Below are 25,015 nucleotides of genomic sequence, written 5' to 3'. Positions count from 1 at the left end.
CGTGTTCAAGAAAAGCCTGGCTGAGGCACTTAGTGCCATGGTTTAGTTGAGTGGCTCTCTTCCAACCTGGTTGGCTCTATGATTCTAAACTTCTAAAAGGATAAATATCTGAGGAGAATAAAGAATCAAATCTTTACTTGATTCAACTAACGTGGAGTAAGTCCCAAAGCAAAGCCAAAGAATGTAATTTCTCTGCCCTAGTAAGGACTGTGAATGAATGCTGCAGAGATCATCAGTCCTGTGGAGCTAGCTGCAGCAACATAACACAGAGACAACAGTTGAAAAGTAGATTATCTTTTGAGAAGAAAAAAAAAGAAACTAGTGAGAGGAATAGCATTACAGCTCAAAGAGGTGTAAGATGAAATTTCTTTAAAGTCCATTGGGTTTTGAGCAGTAGAAAGAATGAAGCCTGGTTTGACATGAGTTTTTATCTTCAGTTTGATATACATATTGATAATTTGACTTCTGAGAAGATGTAAGTTCACATTACAGTCTTTTTTCCCTGTAGGGGTGCTAACATACCCTCTCTTTTGTTACATTTGCTTCCACAAAACTTAACAGGAGGATCTGCAGGGTGGCCTGCAATTAATTTGGTCAACTTTTCCTGAAGACTACCTGGAAGAAGAGTGTCCCAGAAAAAGATGATGACCATCTTATATCCAAAAGACATGAGGCTTTGTTGTGTGGTCCAGACTCCTGAAAACGAGCAGGTGTGAGAGAATAAAATACTACAGGACTAAAGTATTGCAAGCTGCAAAACAGCAGCAGTTGGATTTAGCTACTTTTTACCTACTGTTAGCACTCAAGAATCAGACCACAAAGAGTACATAGACTCTAAGACACTTTCAAGATAACTTGGTGTGCCAGGAACCAAAACCACTGAGAGGAGGAAGAGATGCAATATCTCTTGAGAAGCCTCTCATGCTTCTCAATACAAGACCTAATAGAGTAGCTTGGGCTCAACAACCACACAAATGATTGAATTTAGGATAGATATAAAAGGATTTCCAGCGTAAAGCAGTGCTGGAGGTTTCAGATGCCAGACATGAATATTTCAACAGCTTTTTAAAAGACATAATGAGAAGAAGTAGCACAGAACATGTCTGGGGAATCTTAAGACTCCATAATTCCAACATCATCTCCTCAAACAGTGCATAACGCTAATGCAGGGCAAGGTAAGAAAAAAAAGAAGATGACAGTTAGATGCATTAGAAGTGCACATGGCAGGGGCAAGGAAATATGAATTTAAGAACTTCAAAGAAAGAAGCAGTATCAAACAAAAATATACTTAGAGAAATTAAGGTTGATTACCCTGGAGGTGTTCAAGCAAAGCCTGGCTGAGGCACTTAGTGCCATGGTCTAGCTGATTGGCTAGGGCTGGGTGCTAGGTTGGACTGGCTAATCTTGGAGGTCTCTTCCAACCTGGTTGATTCTATGATTCTGTATCACACTCTTTTCATTAATTCCAGAAAGACATTTTTAAAGTATCTGTTCAAAGAACATGAAAGCTATTTCCCCACCCAGGGGTTTTCACAGGCAAAGTATGAGTGTTCCAGTAAGAGTCAGCTATCTAATGATTTAGATCAGAAGCATAACTGAAGTTCTTCTTTTATTTTAAAATGTATATTGAAACAAAGAATCATAGAATCATAGAATCAATCACATTGGAAGAGACCTCCAAGATCAGCCAGTCCAACCTAGCACCCAGCCCTAGCCACTCAACTAGACCATGGCACTAAGTGCCTCAGCCAGGCTTTTCTTCAACACCTCCAGGCACAGTGCCTCCACCACCTCCCTGGGCAGCCCATTCCAATGCCAATCACTCTCTCTGACAACAACTTCCTCCTAACATCCAGCCTAGACTTCCCCTGGCACAACTTGAGACTGTGTCCCCTTGTTCTATTGCTGGTTGCCTGGGAGAAGAGGCCAACCCCTACATGGCTACAATGTCTTTTGTGGCTAAGAAGGGAGAGAAATTTATGAACAGATGAACTACTATGACAGTATCTAGGTATAAACCAGTTCAAGTCACCCATTTTTACAAGTCTGTGGTCCAATCACACAGTATTCACAGTATGACAGTATCACACTATTATCAGGGTTGGAAGAGACCTCACAGATCATCAAGTCCAACCCTTTACCATAGAGCTCAAGGCTAGACCATGGCACCAAGTGCCACGTCCAATCCTGCCTTGAACAGCCCCAGGGACGGCGACTCCACCACCTCCCCGGGCAGCCCATTCCAGTGTCCAATGACTCTCTCAGGGAAGAACTTTCTCCTCACCTCCAGCCTAAATCTCCCCTGGTGCAGCTTGAGGCTGTGTCCTATTGTTCTGGTGCTGGCCACCTGAGAGAAGAGAGCAACCTCCTCCTGGCCACAACCTCCCCTCAGGTAGTTGTAGACAGCAATGAGGTCTCCCCTGAGCCTCCTCTTCTCCAGGCTAAACGACCCCAGCTCCCTCAGCTTCTCCTCACCTCGAGCCTAAATCTCCCCTGGTGCAGCCTGAGGCTGTGTCCTCTCATTCTTGACTACCTTTATAAGCCAGTCATAAAACTGACAAAAGATCAACTGGCATCAGAAATATGGATAAATGTAGCATTGTAGTAAGTAATGCAGAAAGGTGGCACGGTCCAAATAGAAAAAACCTAAGGAAGCTCCCTTAATGTAAAATAGACATTGGAAATTAAAACCACTTGCAAGAAAAATAAAGACACTGGGAAAAAAACCCACCACAAAACAAAGATAGCAAAACAAAACAAGCAACCCAGCAACATAAACAGAACATTATGAAGTACATTATTTAACACTGATAATCTTACAGGAAGAATTCTTGCTAAATACTTGCAAAAAAATAGCTATACTGTCACATTCTGTGATTAATTTCTGAAAAGATAAATTCTTTATGAAAGGAAGTAAGTCTCTCAGTGGCCTGGGCATATATCACTCCATTGGTAGACAGACACAACACAACTCCATTTTGGTTAAGCTGATGATACTCTCATCCACTAATATTAGACATTGAAAATACAACAATAGCCTTAAAACTACCCAAATGACTTACACAGTATCACACAGTATCACAGTATCATCAAGGTTGGAAGAGACCTCACAGATCATCAAGTCCAACCCTTTACCACAGAGCTCAAGGCCAGACCATGGCACCAAGTGCCACGTCCAGTCCTGCCTTGAACAGCTCCAGGGACGGCGACTCCACCACCTCCCCGGGCAGCCCATTCCAGTGTCCAATGACTCTCTCAGTGAAGAACTTTCTCCTCACCTCCAGCCTAAATCTCCCCTGGCACAGCTTGAGGCTGTGTCCTCTCATTCTGGTGCTGGCCACCTGAGAGAAGAGAGCAACCTCCCCCTGGCCACAACCACCCCTCAGGTAGTTGTAGACAGCAATAAGGTCTCCCCTGAGCCTCCTCTTCTCCAGGCTAACCAATCCCAGCTCCCTCAGCCTCTCCTCGTAGGGCTGTGCTCAAGGCCTCTCCCCAGCCTCGTTGCCCTTCTCTGGACACGCTCAAGCATCTCAATGTCCCTCCTAAACTGGGGGGCCCAGAACTGAACACGAAGTAGAAATCATACACCAGAGAAGCTGAAGTAACTAAGCTACTTTTAATATCTATGAAATGGGTTCATCCCATTCCTTGGCTACTGCACCACTAGCTACATTAAGAGCCAGGACAGTGGGGTAATGTTTCCTTTGTCAGACTTCCTTAATACATATAATAGTGCTCAGACTTCAAGTATTATAATAGCATCAGTAACAGAAATGTATTTGAAATTGAGTAACATGCATCCCGAAAAAGCAAGTTTTGAATGGTGCAAGCATCTCTTTTCTGGACAGTTCTGGTAATCAAATATCTCTATACTTTATACATATATATATATATATCTCATCATAGAATCATAGAATCATAGAATCAACCAGGTTGGAAGAGACCTCCAAGATCATCCACTCCAACCTAGCACCCTGCCCTATCCAATCAACCAGATCATGGCACTAAGTGCCTCAGCCAGGCTTTGCTTGAAGATCCCCAGGGACGGTGCCTCCACCACCTCCCTGAGCAGCCCATTCCAATGGAAATCACTCATGTCACACAGCTGCTTTATTTTCTGCTGGTCTCTAACACAAGCAGATGTGTTAGCACTTTTTCACAGAATAAGCTGTTTCAGGTTTATTCTAAGTATTTGTGATGTATCATTTTGTTACCCACACCTCCTTTTTTTACTTTGTGCTGGATTTCATCAGTCGAACCATCAAAAGGCATCTACATCTCTCCTGTTTGCTGCACGAGAGGCTTTGTTTGAACCAATAAATCTGTCCTCATCTGTCCTGCTTGTAATGCAGGATCAGGAAGCAGCAGCAGAGCAAAGAAGATCTGGAGGGAAAGGGGTCATAGAGCTGAATAAAGTGTTAAGAACTTACATAGTGGAAAGGGGTCATAGAGTTGAATAAAGTGTTAATAACTTATACAGTTTTGAGGCAGAAACTACCATTATGAATGCCAATTCTGTAAACCAGTAAGACCATTTTCACAGTATCACAGTATCACAGTATCATCAGGGTTGGAAGAGACCTCACAGATCATCAAGTCCAACCCTTTACCACAGAGCTCAAGGCCAGACCATGGCACCAAGTGCCACGTCCAGTCCTGCCTTGAACAGCTCCAGGGACGGCGACTCCACCACCTCCCCGGGCAGCCCATTCCAGTGTCCAATGACTCTCTCAGTGAAGAACTTTCTCCTCACCTCCAGCCTAAATTTCCCCTGGCGTAGCTTGAGGCTGTGTCCTCTTGTTCTGGTGCTGGCCACCTGAGAGAAGAGAGCAACCTCCTCCTGGCCACAACCTCCCCTCAGGTAGTTGTAGACAGCAATAAGGTCTCCCCTGAGCCTCCTCTTCTTTGTTTCCCTTATTTAATGTGCAAATCAAATAAATCAACTCATTTCTTGCAAACTGTCTAACTAACACCTTCCAAGCTGGTCACTGCAAGAAGGAAGAGACATTTCATGATATGAGTTAGAGAGTGGTACCTGGAGCATGTAGAAGGTGTGTCTGCCCAAAAGGAAGTCACTCTAGCGAGCAGACTTCTCCCTCCAAGGTTTTTTTCCTCACTCATTATTTTCAGAATCATTATTCATCTTAAACTTTCAGCCATCTGTCTACATAGCCAGCATTATAAACAGAGAGAAGAAAGCATTTCTTTTACCTTCACAAGACAGGCCATGAGAAGTGACTCCAGAAAGGCTCTCTCTACACACATTACAGAAGGTAGGTCGGGCATGGGAGCAGGCGTACCAGTTATGCATCCCTGAGAAATGTTCCACATTAAACTGTGCGGTCTAGTAAAGGAGAAGTTAAGACAAATTTGCAAGTACAGAACACAGCTACAGTGACTGAAATCACCTATGGTTCCTATTACAGGGGATGACAATGTAATGTTCACCAACAGTATTTTCCAAAGGGTATTTAGCCTGTTCTCCCTCCAAACTTCTAAACAAAAAGCTCTCATTTCACTAATAAACATCTTAATACTTTTACATCTTAGTGAATTTGACTCTGACATTAGGCACTTTTTTTTCATACTAAGGGGAGTGATTGCTCCATTTCTGTGTCCTGTACCTTGATCTATTGAGCAGGAACAGGTAGCACCAAGAGAGAATGTTACTTGGGCAACTTACCTCATAGTGTTCCCTGGACTGAACAGACTTCAGAGAGCTTATCCAGTCCTCCATTTCTTTTCTGTTCTCAGCACACAATATTAGCCTCCTAAATGGAGTGATTATCTGAAAAAAGTAGAGAATTCTGATTAATTCAGATGGTAAAAATCATGACAGACTGCAATATTTAATGTACTCTCTCTTGTGAGATGTACTCTCATATTTAATATGATGCAAAAGGAAGACACATCTTAGATCACAAGATATTAAACACTTACAAATACTTTCTTTAAGTCACTATAAAGAACAAAGGACTTTGCTTTACAGTTTTAGTCTCAAATCAGGCTTTGCTACAGATCTTTACAATCTATACTGACCACGCTTCCTTCTCAGACCTCTGCCCATGCACTGAGATTTAAATACTCAAACAGCAGGCACTGAAACTGCTAAACCAATCACACTAGAAACTACTAATTGGCAAAACTGCACTTCTATTTCATAACAGCACTATTGCAACTTCGAGGTCCATTCCAACTGCTAGAGACAAAACCAACAAAATCAAAAGCTGGAAGACTTAAAGAACAACAGAAGCTTTCATCATTATTTCTCTCTCTTCTATATTGCTATTAAATAGACATGAATTTAAACACACACATAAATTTAAACCAGAACTTCCTATTAAAAGAACACACACAAATCTTTTTATAAAGGCACAGATAACAAAAGCAAACAGCTGAAATCATCTCCTACTAGGATGGCTGAAAGAATTCTTGGACCAAGTGGATGCTAGGGAGTTTTCAGTAGTCTGGAGCTGGAGCCTAGAAATGTGAAGATGCTGTATCTAGGAGGTTCAGAGCACAAGCTGTTTTCCCCTCTCCCTCCCCAACACAAAAATAATTAACAGGAAGGCACCAGCAACTATCATCTCACTCCCACTGAAAGTATTTTGAGCGCTGCACTAAAATAGATGAAGCAGTTACTTACACAGCAATGAGTTTAAAACAAAGTATGTAAAAGAAATCAAATGAAAGTTATTTGTCTTGTTGTAGGAAGTCTGAAAAATAACATTAAAGCTTTTATCAGTCTCCTGCATAAATCTATTGCATGGCATATACCACCCCTTGCACTTGCAAATCACTTAAGTAAAACAAAGAAAGGACCACTGAAAATGCTAGCTCTGAGTATTGTTTTAAGCACTTCAGGTTAGATCTTTTGACATTTGCACAGTATTAGTAAGCACTCATCTACAGCTGCATTTACTCACCCAGCCTCTGCCGTAAACGATCTCTAGCCTTGATTTGTCCTATCCACTTCTTCATTAAACTGAGCAGCACTTCAACAGATCTCAGAGGCAAAGTAACTGAAGTGCAGCAAGCTGCAAGTCACATGGAGGGGAGGCAAAACCCCTGTGGGCTTGCTTCCAATCTCCTCACCCCACCCCACCCCTTTTTCTTTCTAATGTATTCTTTTCACATGGAGCAGCATCAATCCTCTGCTTTCTATTTCCTTCAATCCTGCTTAAGCTTTTTAATAAGTTTTATTAGTAGCTCTGCACAGCTCTTCCTAAAGAACAGTTAATGCAAAGAGCAATGTTTCTCTCATTAGTTTGGAGCCAAACGGGTGCTTTATTACTTCAAAACGTTTCTCCTAGGCCAGGTCATCAAATAAAGCCCAGAAAAGACATTAAATCATAATATAACCCTGGCTCCAGCAAGAATCAGAGTTCTGCTGGAACTTCCAGGTTTCAGTGGGCTCAGAAATCTCATCTGGGCAAATACTCCTATCATATAGGACAACATTACAACACAGATTAAGTAAGGACAAATCCACTCAAAACTCTGCATTGATCCTTCCCCCATGCTCATGACTGATGCTGATCTGTAACCAAATGTTGTGAGACGCCAACAAAAGCAGCATTTCCTGCTTAAGGCTCCCAGCAACCCTGTCCATTTCAAGTAAGATAAATAAATATCACTCATATCTTTGATCCAATTGATCACAGAAATCCTCTCTGCATTCCCCCAGTCTCCCCTACCAAAATCAATGTCTTCATTCAGTAGCTGGCACATAGTTATCCAGTATCATGGAGATGCCCTTTCATGTACAAAGCATCAGCACAACTTAAGTAAGCAACAGAGGACCACAGCACCCAGAACAACAGATGGGACACCAAAGGCCATCTTAAATGGTACTACACACTCATGTACTGGCAACCAAATCATGTCACTAAAACTGGCTAATTAATGCATGTAAACATACCAGAAAGTCCTTTCTCCCAATTCTTATTAAGTTCAGAACACAATAAAATTAATAAAGAAAATAAATAATGTTCAGAACATTTCAACAGTCTGAGAGCTAAATTTTATACTGATACATGAATGTAAGACCAATCATTTTTAGTGCTATAGAGTGGAAAGTTGGAAGGCAGACATATTTGTGAGTATAGCATCTATAACACAATGACTACACTAAATATTCTCTTTGACTGATGTAATTTTTAACAGACTTCAAAAAGGTATATGATACCATGAAAAAAACCCATTATATACAAAGAAATACCAATGCTTGGGATTTTTCTTTAGCAAGAAAATTAAATAAGCTATGCAGTCTATTCAGATTATCATCATTGAAGGGCTCTGCAGCGGGACCTTGACCGCCTGGACAGATGGGCAGAGTCCAATGGGATGGGGTTCAATAGCTCCAAGTGCAGGGTGCTGCACTTTGGCCACAACAACCCCATGCAGAGATACAGGCTGGGGTCGGAGTGGCTGGAGAGCAGCCAGACAGAGAGGGATCTGGGGGTGCTGATTGATACCCGCCTGAACATGAGCCAGCAGTGTGCCCAGGTGGCCAAGAGAACCAGTGGCATCCTGGCCTGCATCAGGAATGGTGTGGTCAGCAGGAGCAGGGAGGTCATCCTGCCCCTGTACTCTGCACTGGTTAGACCTCACCTTGAGTACTGTGTTCAGTTCTGGGCCCCCCAGTTTAGGAGGGACATTGAGATGCTTGAGCGTGTCCAGAGAAGGGCAACGAGGCTGGGGAGAGGCCTTGAGCACAGCCCTACGAGGAGAGGCTGAGGGAGCTGGGATTGGTTAGCCTGGAGAAGAGGAGGCTCAGGGGAGACCTTATTGCTGTCTACAACTACCTGAGGGGAGGTTGTGGCCAGGAGGAGGTTGCTCTCTTCTCTCAGGTGGCCAGCACCAGAACAAGAGGACACAGCCTCAGGCTGTGCCAGGGGAGATTTAGGCTGGAGGTGAGGAGAAAGTTCTTCCCTGAGAGAGTCATTGGACACTGGAATGGGCTGCCCGGGGAGGTGGTGGAGTCGCCGTCCCTGGAGCTGTTCAAGGCAGGACTGGACGTGGCACTTGGTGCCATGGTCTGGCCTTGAGCTCTGTGGTAAAGGGTTGGACTGGATGATCTATGAGGTCTCTTCCAACCCTGATGATACTGTGATCTATTTCAGTCTACAGGATCACACAGAAGAGGTACTCTCATTGCATTAGATATGTCATGTAATGCAAGAACTCAGGGAAAGAAGGAAACAACAAGGGTTTTCCCCTAAATGTAATGCATTATTTAGGCTAGAGAAGCATTCCCAGAGGACATTAAGGAGATAACCAGAAATATTACAGCCAAAAATGGTATTTGACAAATTCATCATGAACAGATGCATTGTGTAGTATAAAACATACCATCCAAACCTATCAGCTTAGCAAGCCTCAAAACCCTGCAAGCAAATGTTGGTAAGTTACACAGGGGAAGAATCACTGTACATGATCTGCCACTTATACTCCTTACTAATACTGCTGCTACACTACTGGGCTTATGAGCTTTACACTAACTCAGTATAGATGTTCTTGCTTGTCCTAAACTGAGAATGACTCCTATAACTTAACTGCATTTACACAGAAGGAATGGTGTCTTATGAATGCTTAAAGAAAGTGATTAACAAACTTAGTGTGATGTTTAGAGGGTGATCTCATTGCTGTCTACAACTACCTGAAGGGAGGTTGTAGCCAGGTGGGGGTTGGGCTCTTATCCCAGGCAACAAGCAACAGAACAAGGGGACACAGTCTGCAGTTGTGCTGGGGTAGGTCTAGGCTGGATGTTAGGAGGAAGTTGTTGCCAGAGAGAGGGATTGGCATTGGAATGGGCTGCCCAGGGAGGTGATGCAGTCACCATCCCTGGAGATGTTCAAGCAAAGCCTGGTTGAGGCACTTAGTGCCATGGTCTAGTTGAGAGGCTAGGGCTGGGTGCTAGGTTGGAGTGGATGATCTTGGAGGCCTCTTCCAACCTGGTTGATTCTATGATTAAAGACAGGTGGACCTGCATGCAGACATAATCAAAACTGAAATGGATTGAGTTGTCCTTAAAAACTATTTTCCAACCATGTAAACTTGGATTTTACTAGCAATCTTATCTCACTGCATGTAGTCATATTCAAATTCCTGTATCTTTTTTTTCCCCCAATCAAAGTCAATAGAATAGTTACATAATATCTTTTTGTAAAAAAATAATGCTCACTGTCCCAAATATTATTATTTATTTACTCTGAACACCAAATCACAGAATGGCTTAGGTTGGAAGAGACTTTAGAGATCATCTGCTCCAATATGCACACGTTCAACTCTTAACAGACAAGAAGAAATTGTGTAAAACAATGATAGAGGAAGTGCCACAGGAACCACTGGAAGATCACTAAGATAACATCAGAATAAGAAAACTCTTCCCCCTTGGAGGAACTCAGGTGGTAATGCTTCACATGCTGACAAAGCAGGAGACAAATCAAGAAAGATGAAGACAGACAAAATGCCTTAAAAATAAATAAATCAAGTAGATATAATTTAAAAGATTAAATCACTTAACTGTTGTCACATAGCCAAGACAAAGTCATTGCTGATTTTGGAAAACAGAGTTATCAAAGCCAGATACTGAAGCATATTGGAAAGTAATGAAAATGAGGTACAGGGAATAAAAAACGCTTTTAACACAGTAGGCACCAGGAAAGAATGGATAAAAAGAGTCTTAACAGTTGAAGGCAAACATCCTAAGTCCTAAAAACACCACAGGGAACAAAGAATGTCTGGATGGGAAGAAAAATGGTTTATTACTGCAATAATGTTCCTGTTCTGTCAAGAAAAATATGAGGCTTTTTGAGCGGGGAGTGAAGGAGAGAACAAGAGGACCTGGTTCAGTCTGCCATCACATAGGTCTTGCCATAAACTGGAGTATTCACACATAGAATCATAGAATCAACCAGGTTGGAAGAGACCTCCAAGATCATCCAGTCCAACCTAGCACCCAGCCCTAGCCACTCAACCAGACCATGGCACTAAGTGCCTCATCCAGGCTTTTCTTGAACACCTCCAGGGACAGTGACTCCACCACCTCCCTGGGCAGCCCATTCCAATGTTGACATTAGGGTAATTTGGCTTCCAAAAATACATTCATACTAATACATATATACATGCAAACCAGGAACTTACTTTGATGAAAATTACTGAAGCAAGTTTTGGGCCACTACTGCAACTGTTTTTGCAGACAGCATCTATCAGAAACAAGCTTAACATCATGAAAACCTGACATTAAATTTAGTGTGAATTTGAAAGCACCCTTGGCTTTCAGAACTAGCTTTAGCAGTGACATTCCATATGCTTTCAAAGCAATGGATCTGTAGAATAAAACCACAGAGAGCTCAGTTAAAGCCTATTGCCTAATTTTTAACTTATTTTACCATGTCAACAATAAATAAGAAAATGCAGTTCACAAAGCTTGGAGGTTACACTTATAGTCTCCTTTTCCAATGTAAAGAGAAAGACAGAGATCACAGTTGCTAATCAAGAAAATAATGGTCCACATCTAAGCAGCAATAGAAGAGCTATTCTAAAGCACCCTGCTTCCTGCAACATAATCTTTGTATTAAGGCACCTTCTACTGCTCTATTATCAGGCATTACACTAATAGCACTCTGTATGGATGATATTGAATTCACTTAGTAATGTAGAAACATCATTTAGAATCTGAAATGGGTGGGGAAATAGTTTTCATGTTCTTTGAACAGATACTTTAAAAATATCTTTCTGAAACTAATAAAAAGAGTGTGATATAGAATCATAGAATCAAGCAGGTTGGAAGAGATCTCCAAGATCATCCAGTCCAACCTAGCACCCAGCCCTAGCCACTCAACTAGACCATGGCACTAAGTGCCTCAGCCAGGCTTTGCTTGGACACCTCCAGGGATGGTGACTCCACCACCTCCCTGGGCAGCTCATTCCAATGCCAATCACTCTCTCTGCCAACAACTTCCTCCTAGCATCCAGCCTAGACTTCCCCTGGCACAACTTGAGACTGTGTCCCCTTGTTCTGTTGCTGGTTGCATGGCAGAAGAGACCAACCCCCACCTGGCTACAGCCTCCTTTCAGGTAGTTGTAGACAGCAATGAGGTCCCCCCTGAGCCTCCTCTTCTCCAGGCTAAACAACCCCAGCTCCCCCAGCCTCTCCTCATAGGGTTTGTGTTCCAGGCTCAGAGAGAGAGAATCCCCACTTTTCTCTTAGGGCTTGCACCCCATGTCTGAGGTATGAACATAACAGGTTTAATATTTTCTAAGTTCTCTCTGCTTCTAGACATTGGTGAGTGAGTCCTGGCAAAAGCCGAGATAAAACGTTTTGCCTCCCCATCCATTTCCCCATCCTGATGCAATTTGGTCCATATGAACACACCAGATGAATGCACCTCCACCACAGTGGTGGGAGTAGATTGCTGGAGTAATTGTTTCTCCTGTACCTACCAGAAGTTGTCTGCAAAACTCACAGTGCTAACAGTTGGGCAGCCTTCTACAGTAATTTCTTGAACTCCAGCTACTAAGAAAATTATTACAGTACAGTCCCTGACAAAGGTATAGGTAGTGCTTTATGGTAAATTGTCACTATTCATTCTCAAGATGAGCTGAGCCTGGCAAAATCTAAATTACAAAGGGGCAGAGGATTTAAAAGCAAGGCAAGTAATAAATGGCTATTACATTTGCCTGAATATAATACAGAATTTGTAATTAGAACAAATAGCTCTGTCTACTCCACTAAAATGTTGCTTCCCTCTTTTTGCTGGCCTTCTCCTATTTCACTGTAGCCAAGCTCACACATAATGAAGTAATGTGTGGTTTTGGTCCTCCCAGTAAAACCTCTTCTGAGGGAGAAGAAAAGGCTTAGTCCCTCACAGCATCTTCTGCACCAGTACACCAGTGGGCTTAATGCTAAACAAGTGGGCTTAACTAAAAGGCCAGACAAAAGCAGCTGCATCACAAACAGGCATAAGTTCCACTCTGACTTCACTCTGCCATAGAACCTGGCCCAGATAATTCAGGTGGCTTAGCAAAAATGAGGGAGCATCTCCCAGAATACACTTAGGCACACGAGGCAAGTGATCAGGAGTAGTCACCATCGATTCACCATGCTTGACCAACCTGATAACCTACCATGAAATGACTGGCTTGGTGGATGAAGAGACAAAAGTGGGTGTTGTCCATCCAGCCTTCAGTAAGGCTTGAAGCACTATCCCTTCAGATCCTCACAGAGAAGCTGACCAAGTATGGGCTGGAGGAGGAGACAGTGAGCTAGATTGAAAACTAGCTGAATGGCTGGGCCCAGAAGTTGGTGATCAGTGGCACAGTCTAGTTAGAGCCCAGTGACTAATAGTGTACCCCAAAGGTCAATGCACAAGGGTGCATTTCTACTAGACTACCAGGTGTGGACCTCCACCAGACTACCAGAGCTGCACCACCACCAGAAGAACCCCTGACGAACTTCACAGAAGATCATCCCTGGGCCATGCACCAGTCTCTCTCTCCCCCTCCTCTGCAACTGATGGTAATATGATCCCAGCTCTTTTCCTTCCCTTCTTCTTCTCCATCATTCTCTTTCTCTCTCTTTCTCCCCCTTCTCTCTCTCTCTGTTTTGTCCAACCTTATCCTTTAATGAATAGTTGTGTGGTGATCTATGGTCTCGTTTGCACCTTAGTTTCACAACACTGAAATCCATAAGAACAGATCTTGCTCCTCTGGACAGAGAGATTGTTAATCTCTGTTCTCTGGACCTTGACATGCATTAAGAATGAAACCTCATAGTCCCCAGTGCTTGTTCTCCAAACACCCCAATTGCTTCACCAGGGCTGTACCATTAAGATCTGACAAGACAAGAAAGAAACTATTTCTAATTAATTTACTTTTAAGGTCAGACAAGGAAAGAAAAAACTATTTCTAATTAATTTACTTTTATGCAAATCTTATTGTGTTTAACAAGAAACTCTTAGAGAACTAAAGGAAGAAAAAGAGATCTTTTCTGTGAGCTGCTTCAGAAAAAAAAAATCTGCTTAAGCTTGAAACCTGTGGAAAACAAGCTCCAGGCAAATGCAACTAAAATATAGTCCAGAATGGTCACATTTTTAGGCATATCCCTGTTTTCCCTTTCTGAAACATGTTTGGCTTTCTTGTAATAGCTTAATCTCCAGTGATTTATCTATGGATTTAAGCCTCATAGCTGAAATGCTTTATTGCTTCTTCATAATGAAACTTAAAGCTTCAGTGTCTCCAGACACTCCAGGGAAAGGGAGGCAGTGCATCAAGTCAGAGATAAGGAGCTTTAAAGTTGAAAGTCACACCCAAAGAGCTCTCAGCTTCATTACAGTTTTTGGTCACTGTGAGAGGGCAGGGGAAAATAAGCAAATGCTAAATGGAGGAAAAAGCCTAAGTGCATCACAAGTGAACACTAATTGCTTTTTGTCTTTCTTTTCTTTTTTCCTCTGAGCATTTTAATTTGCTATTTCAGGTTTTGTTTTCTTTCTGTGCTGCCTGAATATAGAAGAAAAGGAAAATTAATAAGAAGAAAAGAGTGGAAAATGGAACAAAATGGAACACAAAGCACTTCCCATGTCTTTCTGTGGTTTGAGTATTGCTTAGGCTGGAAGCATCAAAAGGCCTTCAGCATTTAGAGGCTATCAGCATCTGTATGATGTATGAAATGGCTGTATGAAACAGCAGTTACTTCACTGCCAGGGTGTAGTGGTTTAAGGCTTATTGGAATATTCTAATAAGAGAAATAGGTTATTGGTTGTAAAAGAAGAATAAAGTCTTTATCATTCCTTGGTTTGCTAAGAGGTATAAGAAGCCAATATATCAACAATCCTTTCTTGTTGGCTCTCAGGCACTGGGTCTGTTGGCTGCTCCTTTGTCCAGGTAGACTATTTCCACAGCCTGCCCCACATCCACCAGGTGGGTCACTTGGTCATAAAAAGAGATCAAATTAGTCAAGCAGGACCTGCCCCTCCTAAATCCATGCTGGCTGGATCTGATCCTCCGGGCATCCTGTAGGTACTCTGTGATTGCACTCAGGATGATCTGCTCCAGTATTGTGCATGGCACTGAGGTCAGGCTGACAGGTCTGTAATTTCTTGGGTCCTTCTGTGGGCCCTTCTTGTGGATGGGCACCAAACCAGCCAGTTTCCATTCATCTGGGACCTCTCCAGTGAGCCAGGACTGTTGATAAATGATGGAGAGCAGCTTGGCAAGTTCATCTGCCAGATCTCTCAGCACCCAAGAGGCTCAACAGGTCCCTAACTGCTTCCAGAAGAAGCCAGGAGAAATAATTGGACAACAAAGCTGGTGAGGGGCCTGGAGCACAAAGCCTATGAGGAGAGGCTGAGGGAGCTGGGCCTGTTTAGCCTGGAGAAGAGGAGGCTCAGGGGTGATCTTATTACTGTCTACAACTACCTGAAGGGGCATTGTAGCCAGGTGGGGGGTGGCCTCTTCTCCCAGGCAACCAGCAATAGAACAAGGGGACACAGTCTCAAGTTGTGCCAGAGTAGGTATAGGCTGGATGTTAGGAAGAAGTTCTTCACAGAGAGAGTGATTTCCCATTGGAATGGGCTGCCCAGGGAGGTGGTGGAGGCACCGTCCCTGGGGGTCTTCAAGAAAAGCCTGGCTGAGGCACTTAGTGCCATGGTCTAGTTGACTGTATAGGGCTGGGTGCTAGGTTGGACTGGATGATCTTGGAGGTCTCTTCCAACCTGGTTGATTCTATGATTCCTCCTGGATTAGAGGGAGGGCTGTTCTGCTCCCTGACCCCACTTATCCAGATCAGAAGGCCAGCTAGCCTGAAGACAACCTGCCTTACTATTGAAAATTGAGGTGAAGAAGGTGTTAAGTACCTCTGCCTTTTCCTCTAGTTACTACCTTCCCCTATTTGTCCAATAAAGGGTGGAGGTTATCCTTGCCCCTCTTTTTGTCGTTGATACATTTATAAACCCATTTCTTGTTATCATTCACAGCAGTGGCCAGTCTAAGTTCTAACTGGGTTTTGGCCTCTCTAATTTTCCTCCTATATGACCTAGCAAGATCCTTATTTTTCTCCTGAGTTACTTCTCTCTCTTTCCAAAGGTGATATGCCATCTTTTTTCTGCTTAATTCCTTCAGAAGTCCCTCACCTATCCAGGCTGGTTGTGTACTCCACTGGCTCCGGTTTCAGTACATTGGGACAGCCTGTTCCTGTGCCTTCAAGATTTCTTTCTTGAAGTAGGTCCAGCTTTCCTGGAGCCCCTTGTTTTTAAGGGCATTTTCCCAAGGTACCCTTCAAGTTAGTTCCTTGAATAAGCCAAAGTCTGACCTCCAGAAACCTAGCGTGGATGTTTTGTTGATGTCCCTCCTAGCTTCACTTTGCATCCCTGTGGTTTATCAAAGGGAAAAGACAAACAAGAACATTTCCCTTCAAGGGAAGAGCAGCAGAGGCTGTATGTAGGAATTCACTCAAAACACAGTTTTCACAAAGAAAAGAAATTCAGATGGCTGTGCTCTACAGTATTTCTACAGAGCAAACCAGAAAGTTTAATCACAGGGACTAAGAATAAGGCAAGGTAAGAAAAAGTTTGCTTAGCAATAGTTGAAACCAGAGTAAACCACCCCAGGTATGGAACAAGCCTTGAAGGTGGTTGTTGACCCCACAATCCCACGAGTCTCCCAACACAGATCATTTCACCAAACTACATAAATATGAAAGACTGTGAAAGAGAAGAAGCAGAAAGCCTAGAAAAGGTTAATGCAACCTTCAGGTGTGCAGGCCACAGAAAAAAATCAGACTGAGGCAGAAGAGCATCGGAAAGAGGCTTGATGCTGTAAGGAACTCATCTCATGTCCACTGAGACTGAACTGCAGTAAATTGTATTCTATAAAGAACCAGGACAACAGAGAAATACCTCTACTGGCATCCACAAGCTTTTCTGCACTTCAATAAAGCTTGGGACCCTGAATTTTGGGCCAATCAAGAGTCAGTAATAAAACCGAAACAGGAAAAACAGGGGGAAAATACCAGTATTAGGTTAATTATTCCCAGCTTTGGCACTGTCTCTCTTTGTCTCTGATATTCAAAAATACAGAAGACTGGAGTGCCCAAACCAAAGATGAAAGGTTGCTAACTCCTTAGGGGAAAAGCTCTTCTCATTTCCTCTTGATACATCTTGGGGAAGGTTAAGCAGTTCTCACATTCCCCTGAAGTCCTCATAGTCCCTGCAGAAAAATCTTAATAACAACTCTGAAAAAATCTGGGTGGAAAGAAAGGAAGCAAAATATCTCCAAGCCTAAGAAGTTAACACATTCTCTCCAACAGTCTGCAAAAGTCTGGTAATGTGTTCTGTTTTCCAATCCCATCAAGAATATTAAAAAGTTGTATTCCTAAAATCAATTAGAAGCAGCTCATTCTCATTTCAACGATGAGCAGAGAGCTGCCTGATGTCAGAAGCAGCAGGGCTGAAATAAACTGCTGAAAAGCAATATGCCTTCAAGCCCAGTTGTAATATTCCACATGAAATTGGGACAAATTGCAAGAAATGAGTTTCCTGTACAACAGGGCAACCTTCCACTAAAGAGGGTAGCTGTAAAGGGGGATTCAGAGATATAAAGAAGCATTATTTTATGCTTTAAACTGGCTCCACATAAATTATATGCCAGCAAACTGTACATCCTCAGCCAAGATGTATGACATGCTACATGCAGAAATATGGATAGGAAGTAGTGTAATGTGCTGGTTTGAGGCTCATATTTCCTGAGTGAAATTAAATCCTTAGCTGTGAGAAGAAAAAAAAACCCAACAGTAATCTATATCCCTCAGTGTTTCTGCTGAGAAATGCAACTAGCCAAAATACAGATAAGATTGGCACTTCTCACACACTTCTTAGCTCTCACTTCTGGCTGTGCCTTCTTTCTGGCGGTCTGGTCTCTGTGGCTGACTCTGCCTTTAACTCTCTAATCCACCTAACCCCTTTTTCCTCTAACCTCCTTGTCTTATTTTTGACATCTCACCTCAGATCTCCAGGTTTATCACATGAGATATACGTGGGTTGACCTGGTTATTTCTGAAGGGAGGGAAAGAGAGAAGGGGGTTTGGGTCAGTAGCCCTCCTGGGCACATGGATTGTTTCTGGGAGGGGTTTTATGTTTCTGTGTTACATTTAATTTGCACATTACTGTGTATATTTGTTGTTTCTGTGTTACTTTTAATCTGCACATTACTGTGTATATTTGTTGTTTCTGTGTTACATTTAATTTGCACATTACTGTGTATATTTGTTGTTTCTGTGTTACTTTTAATCTGCACATTACTGTGTATATTTGTTGTTTCTGTGTTACTTTTAATTTGCACATTACTGTGTATATTTGTTGTTTCTGTGTTCCTTTTAATTTGCACATTACTGTGTATATTTGTTGTTTCTGTGTTCCTTTTAATTTGCACATTACTGTGTATATTTGTTGCTTCTGTGTTACTTTTAATTTGCACATTACTGTGTATATTTGTTGTTTCTGTGTTCCTTTTAATTTGCACATTACTGTGTATATTTGTTGCTTCTGTGTTACTTTTAATTTGCACATTACTGTGTATATTTGTTGTTTCTGTGTTCCTTTTAATTTGCACATTACTGTGTATATTTGTTGTTTCTGTGTTACTTTTAATCTGCACATTACTGTGTATATTTGTTGCTTCTGTGTTACTTTTAATTTGCACATTACTGTGTATATTTGTTGTTTCTGTGTTACTTTTAATCTGCACATTACTGTACATATTTGTTGTTTCTGTTACTTCTAATTTGCACATTACTGTGTATATTTGTTGTTTCTGTGTATAATTGTTGTTTCTGTGTTACTTTTAATTTGCACATTACTGTGTATATTTGTTGTTTCTGTGTTCCTTTTAATTTGCACATTACTGTGTATATTTGTTGTTTCTGTGTTACTTTTAATTTGCACATTACTGTGTATATTTGTTGCTTCTGTGTTACTTTTAATTTGCACATTACTGTGTATATTTGTTGCTTCTGTGTTACTTTTAATCTGCACATTACTGTGTATATTTGTTGCTTCTGTGTTACTTTTAATCTGCACATTACTGTGTATATTTGTTGTTTCTGTGTTCCTTTTAATTTGCACATTACTGTGTATATTTGTTGTTTCTGTGTTACTTTTAATTTGCACATTACTGTGTATATTTGTTGTTTCTGTGTTACTTTTAATCTGCACATTACTGTGTATATTTGTTGCTTCTGTGTCACTTTTAATTTGTACATTACTGTATATATTTCTCTATATCTGCTTGTATATTGTACTAAGCTGTAAATATAGCTTCATTCTTAACTCCCAGCTCAGCTGAGTCTAGTCTGGATGATTTCATAAGAGTGGGGAGGCAGGTAACACCCAAAAGCATCAGAGTTCTGCAAGAAAGCAATATAAATTTCAATCACAGTTGATGCACAGTTTCTCAAATGGAGTATTTGGCTTCACTAACCTACAGAACTTCTCTCAAAATAACAGCTCAAAGGAAAATCAGCAAATACAAATGTTTAGTTTTTCAAAATCAATCCAAATATAAATAAACCCAAGGAAACTGCAGACAAGTGGACAAAGTTTTGGGGTTTTTTTATAGTTGACAAACATATTAAGCAGAATCCTGTTCCTTCAGGTCAAAGTGAACTGATAAGTCTGACTGGAAAAAAATGGAAATTAGAGGGGGGGTAAAAAAAAAAAAGCTCTTTTTACTTTCTGCAGCAAATTTACATTCAGGGAGTAACTTCAGTGAAATGTCACTCATGGGTTTTGCTTTCTATATATAATATGAAAAAAAAAACTTAAAGCCAAAATTAATTAATAGAAGCATAGAATCAACCAGGTTGGAAGAGACCTCCAAGATCATCCACTCCAACCTAGCACCCAGCCCTGTCCACTCAACCAGACCATGGCACTAAGTGCCTCAGCCAGGCTTTGCTTGAACACCTCCTGGGACGGTGACTCCACCACCTGCCTGGGCAGCCCATTCCAATGGCAAATCAGAACTACAAAACAGTCACAATATACTACAAGGCACCCTAATGCAAACTTGTGCACTAGAAGTATTTGCTAGAAATGAGCTGCTTTTTCACTGAAAACTGATATCAGCACTAAAGAAAAAGCTAAATCAGACAAAGCAGTTCAACAGCTTCTCATTTTAATCAGCAGATATTTATTTCTCTCAGATTTCCCTTTAACCTCAATTTATTTGCATGAAGAAAGGAAAAGTAATCCTGGTGAATAAACACTGATATTCAGTTACAAATGATTCTGCAAGCATGAGCATTACAAATAAACTCAACCTTAAATCTCTGTGTTATGAACAATTTTAGGATTTGAGTTTTATCCAAAGGGAAAAAAAAAAAAGAGGCATGGAAAATCTTGACATGCACACCTCTGTCTCCAAACAAACAAAAATCTAAATAGGGCAAAAGACCCAGCACCAGAACAAGAGGACACAGCCTCAGGCTGCGCCAGGGGAAATTTAGGCTGGAGGTGAGGAGAAAGTTCTTCACTGAGAGAGTCATTGGACACTGGAATGGGCTGCCCGGGGAGGTGGTGGAGTCGTCGTCCCTGGAGCTGTTCAAGGCAGGATTGGACGTGGCACTTGGTGCCATGGTCTAGCCTTGAGCTCTGTGGCAAAGGTTTGGACTTGATGATCTATGAGGTCTCTTCCAACCTTGGTGATACTGTGATGTAACCTGTGATGTAATACAAGTGGGGCAAGGGGGAGACTGGGAATAGAGGATGAAATTTAAGTGAAATGACAAAAGGATTTGTAGAAATAAAAAAATAACAAGCATATACTTAAAAGTTTTTTGTTGGTTGGTTGTTTTGGGGTTTGTTTCTTTGGTTGGTTGGGTTTTTTACCCCAGAAAAATGGTTATTTGGTGTAGGAAAAAGTTCACTAAAAGAATGATCTGCCATCAGAATGGGCTGCCCCAGGAGGTGATGGAGTCACTATCCCTGGAAGTGTCTAAAGAGAGACTGGATATGGTACTTGGTGCTATGGTTTAGTTGATTAGAAGGTGTTGGGTAATAGGTCGGACTTGATCTTGAAGGTCTTTTCTCACCTGGTTAGTTCTGTGATTCTGTGAGTTCTGTGAGTACACTAACAAGAGAAAGTTCAAGTTAAGGATTTAGCATTAAAAAATTAGCATAGCACTTCAAACACAAAAGAAAAAAAGCTAATTTTAATAAAGGTGGGATTATCCTTTTTAAAATCATAGACTCAACCAGGTTGGAAGAGACCTCCAAGATCATCCACTCCAACCTAGCACCCAGCCCCATCCAGTCATCTAGACCATGGCACTAAGTGCCTCAGCCAGGCTTTTCCTGAACACCTCCAGGGATGGTGACTCCACCACCTCCCTGGGCAGCCCACTTCCAGAGCAAATCACTCTCTCTGGCAAGAATGAAAGAGAAAGGCAAAACCAAAAATGTTTCTTTTTAGTTGTAAGCCATATTACTGGAGAGCTAACCATCCACTCTTCCATCTCCAGATCAGTGCAGGCAAGGCCAGAGATCCCTTCCTTCACTGAGCAGCATAGCTGGGAGACTCAGTTAGGCAAACACCAAGAAGCCAAAAGATTAATCAAATCAATGAGAATGACTACATTTCACAGTCAAATCAAATGATGTTTCAATCTAAGAGAGCTAGAAATCCAAGGAATTTTTCAAAATTGATTTGAAGAACCCTTAAAGAAAATATTGTTTGCCCTAAGTTCCCCAGGACAAGAAAATATTGTCTCTCTAAGCTGTTAGAACTGTAGCCCCTGAGATTTCTTTTGTCACTACCATTTTCTTCAGAAGTCTTGCTATTAGATACAAAACATGCCTTTGGTGAAAAATGAGACACTGAGTCAACCTAGAGGATAGCAGAATATCAAACACTGTAAAGAAACAAACAATGAACCCAAATAAAGGAGCAAAACTCAAAACCAAACCCGAAAAGCCCATGCACACATGCCACTTTTCTTTCCCAGATAAAATTGCACCAAGATCACAGATCACAGCATATATCAAGTTGGAAGAGACCCAACAAATATGATCATAGAGTCAGCCAGCATTGGAAGGGACCACAAGGATCATCTAGTAGACCTAAACATAACCATATGACTTAGAGCATCATTCAGATGCTCCTTGAACTCGACAGGCATGCTAACTGTAGCCACTTCTTGGGAGAGCCTTTTCCAGTGACTGAAAACCCTTTCAGTGAAGAGCTTTTTCTTACTTCCAAACTGAACTTCCCCTGGCACAGCTTCATTCCATTCACTTGTGTCCTACCATTGGTCACCAGAGACAACTGATCAGCATCTCTCACCCACTGTGCCCCGTAACAAAGCTGTAGACCGTGATGAGGTTGCCTCTCAGCCTGCTCTCCTCCAGGCTGAACAAACCAAGTAACCTTAGCTGTTAGTTGTAAGTTGGTGCCATGGTCTAGCCTTGAGCTCTGTGGTAAAGGGTTGGACTTGATGATCTGTGAGGTCTCTTCCAACCCTGATGATACTGGGATACTGTGAAGTTTTGCCCTTGAGGCTTTCCACCATCTTGGTAGCACTGCTCTGTACACACTCTAATAGTTTGATGTCCTTCTTATGTCAAGTCACCCAAAACTGCATACAGTACTCAAGGTGAGGCCACACCAGTGCAGTGTAAAGTGGGACAATTGCAGCCCTTGACCAGATAGTTATGCTGCCCTTGATGCACCCCAAGACACATCATTGACTTACATTCCATAATCAACCCAAACCTTCAGATCTTTTTCTGTAGGGCTGGCCTCCAGGCTCTTGGCCCTCAATTGGTATGCATCACAAGGATTACTCTGGTCCAGATTGATAATCCAGCATCTGCTCTTGCTAAATTTCATATGGTTGGTGATTACCCAGCTCCCTGGTCTATGCAGATGTCCAGATGAATGTCTCATTTCATGATTCAGTGACCAGCAGTAACACTATGGCCAGCATTTTCTTACTTTTCTTTTTTCTGTAACAGACACTAGAGTGAAGGAAGTTTGGAGCCTTCAAGAAGTGCAGAGCCTTATATCCTGTCTTGAACAATAAGTGACAGTCATGACTGTTTGGATCCTCAACCCATTATTCCTCAGATATCCTATGCCTGCATCACTGCTTTACTTCTGACTGGGATCAAGGCAGAAGCAGAGCCTCTAAGCAACAGAAAGAGTTTTTTTCACAAGCCAAGCTGGTACCTCACACAGTCACTCCCTCATCTGAGACCTTCCATCCAAGTTCATGTTCTTTGATTGCATCCCAAATCTGTAAAGAAGCTCAGACTGACACAACACACTAAACTGTCCTGGCCAATAACAACATGTCTTTGAAGTACTCTGGTTACTTCAGTAGCTACCTGGGAGATAACCACAGCAAGGAAGACCTGATGAAGCTTTCAAGAGGCTTGTGCTGGACTGTCTCAGAGGAGAACAATCAACAACAACATGAACCACTTGTGAAATTAAAATCCTCAGGAAAACGGAAATTCAACATTTTTACACAAAATAACAGGATTTGCAGGTTAAGAAAAATGAGGCCATTGCAGTCAGCAGGAGAACTCAAGACCTTCAGAAGAAGAACTTTACTCACAATCTTCCTCATAGCTAGCTCTTGTTCAAAAAATTTACTTTTCCAGAGGTTAAGAATCAGCAGAGGAACTGTGTCAGACGTTATCACTTAGTTCCAACAAAGCGGTTGAACAATAAATGGCAAGACCTGTGTGTAAAACACACTTGTGAACTTACAGAAACAGGGACTTAGGAACACTGTTTCTTACATCAGTATCAGAATCAAGATACAACTGTGAAGACAGCTTTTCCACGTGACTTGGAGACATACAGGAATATGATCAGCAATGAAAAAGACATAAAGCACACTTCAATATGACAGAAAACCAAAAACGTTGTTATAAGGAATCATAACAATAACACAATTCTGGTTTAAGCAATTCAGCATGCCACCTCAAAGCACAGTATAAAACCAAACTGTACTAATAAGTCCTAATGAAGTGCTAATACTGCATCTTGCTCAACTAATGCCTTGTATCATCATCATCTTCTGAAGTTATTGCTATCCCATGAGCTAATGATCCATGAGCTAATAATTCTTCATCTACTAAAGAGTCTTGATCTCGTAGTGAATCAGGAACACTGGAATATTTGATTCATTGAATGTATGGTTTAATCTGGGGCAGGAGGTCTGTGGGCTGCCCAGGGAGGTGGTGGAGGCACCATCCCTGGAGGTCTTCAAGAAAAGACTGGATGAGGCACTTGGTGCCATGGTCTGGTTGAGTGGCTAGGGCTGGGTGCTAGGTTGGACTGGGTGATCTTGGAGGTCTCTTCCAACCTTCTTGATTCTATGACTCTATCTAAAATTCTAATTTCTGGGGGGAAAAAAATCACAGAAGCAAAACCATCAATAGCTGATGTAAGATTGTTCTGATACATTACACCATTTCCAAACAAAGGGCATTTTATTTCCAACTAAAGAAAAGCAACTCAGAGGATTCTTTGTTTCCTTAGTAATGATCTTTCCACACCTTTCAAGATGAATATAATAATGGTTCCATACCGTGAAGCTGTTGTTGACATTCTTTGTGCTTGATTCAGCCACGCTGGCATCTGACAGGTCAACTTCATCAAATATTAGAGACTGTGAATGAAAAAGAGCATAAAAACACTAAATATAGTCTGAGTTCACTTTCAGGTATGCTTACAGTTGGTGTTTTCATTTCCTTGTGTCCATTCCAATTGGAAAATAAAAAAAAGGGGGGGGGGGAAGGTGAAAAAATAGAAAGCTAATAAAACTTCTTATCTGACCCCTAAACATAGTGCTGTTTGCTAGCCAAGTGGTACATGAGTTTTGCTATCCAAGTGGTACATGAGAGCATGAAAAAGTGACTCAAAATAGCTATTTCTTTTAAATACTTTTTCTTTTAAGTAGATGCAGCTTTGGGGTGTCTGTAGCATAAATGTGGTGTCAGAGAAA

At 41.7% G+C, this 25,015-nt stretch overlaps 1 protein-coding gene across 6 annotated transcripts in view; it reads right to left on the bottom strand.

Annotated features, from left to right (window-relative positions):
• The window catches only part of DGKH (diacylglycerol kinase eta), a 178,616-nt gene that overhangs the window by 61,385 nt on the left and 92,216 nt on the right, over positions 1 to 25,015 (bottom strand). For 4 of the 6 annotated variants that reach the window (XM_064174711.1, XM_064174729.1, XM_064174731.1 and 1 more), the window contains exons 4-6: positions 24,599 to 24,679; positions 5,684 to 5,788; positions 5,212 to 5,344 (exon numbers count right to left, since the gene is read on the bottom strand). In XM_064174711.1, coding sequence (XP_064030781.1) covers positions 5,212 to 5,344; positions 5,684 to 5,788; positions 24,599 to 24,679 — 319 coding nt within the window. Of the gene's footprint in view, positions 1 to 5,211; positions 5,345 to 5,683; positions 5,789 to 6,412; positions 6,425 to 24,598; positions 24,680 to 25,015 lie in introns of those variants that run through there. The other 2 variants (XM_064174738.1, XM_064174747.1) reach the window with 2 other exon arrangements.

This window comes from Pogoniulus pusillus, chromosome 3, assembly GCF_015220805.1.
Source record: "Pogoniulus pusillus isolate bPogPus1 chromosome 3, bPogPus1.pri, whole genome shotgun sequence".
Lineage (NCBI taxonomy): Eukaryota > Metazoa > Chordata > Aves > Piciformes > Lybiidae > Pogoniulus > Pogoniulus pusillus.
The sequence above is the reverse complement of the archived record's forward strand: the minus strand, read 5'-3'. Positions and strand labels throughout refer to the sequence as shown.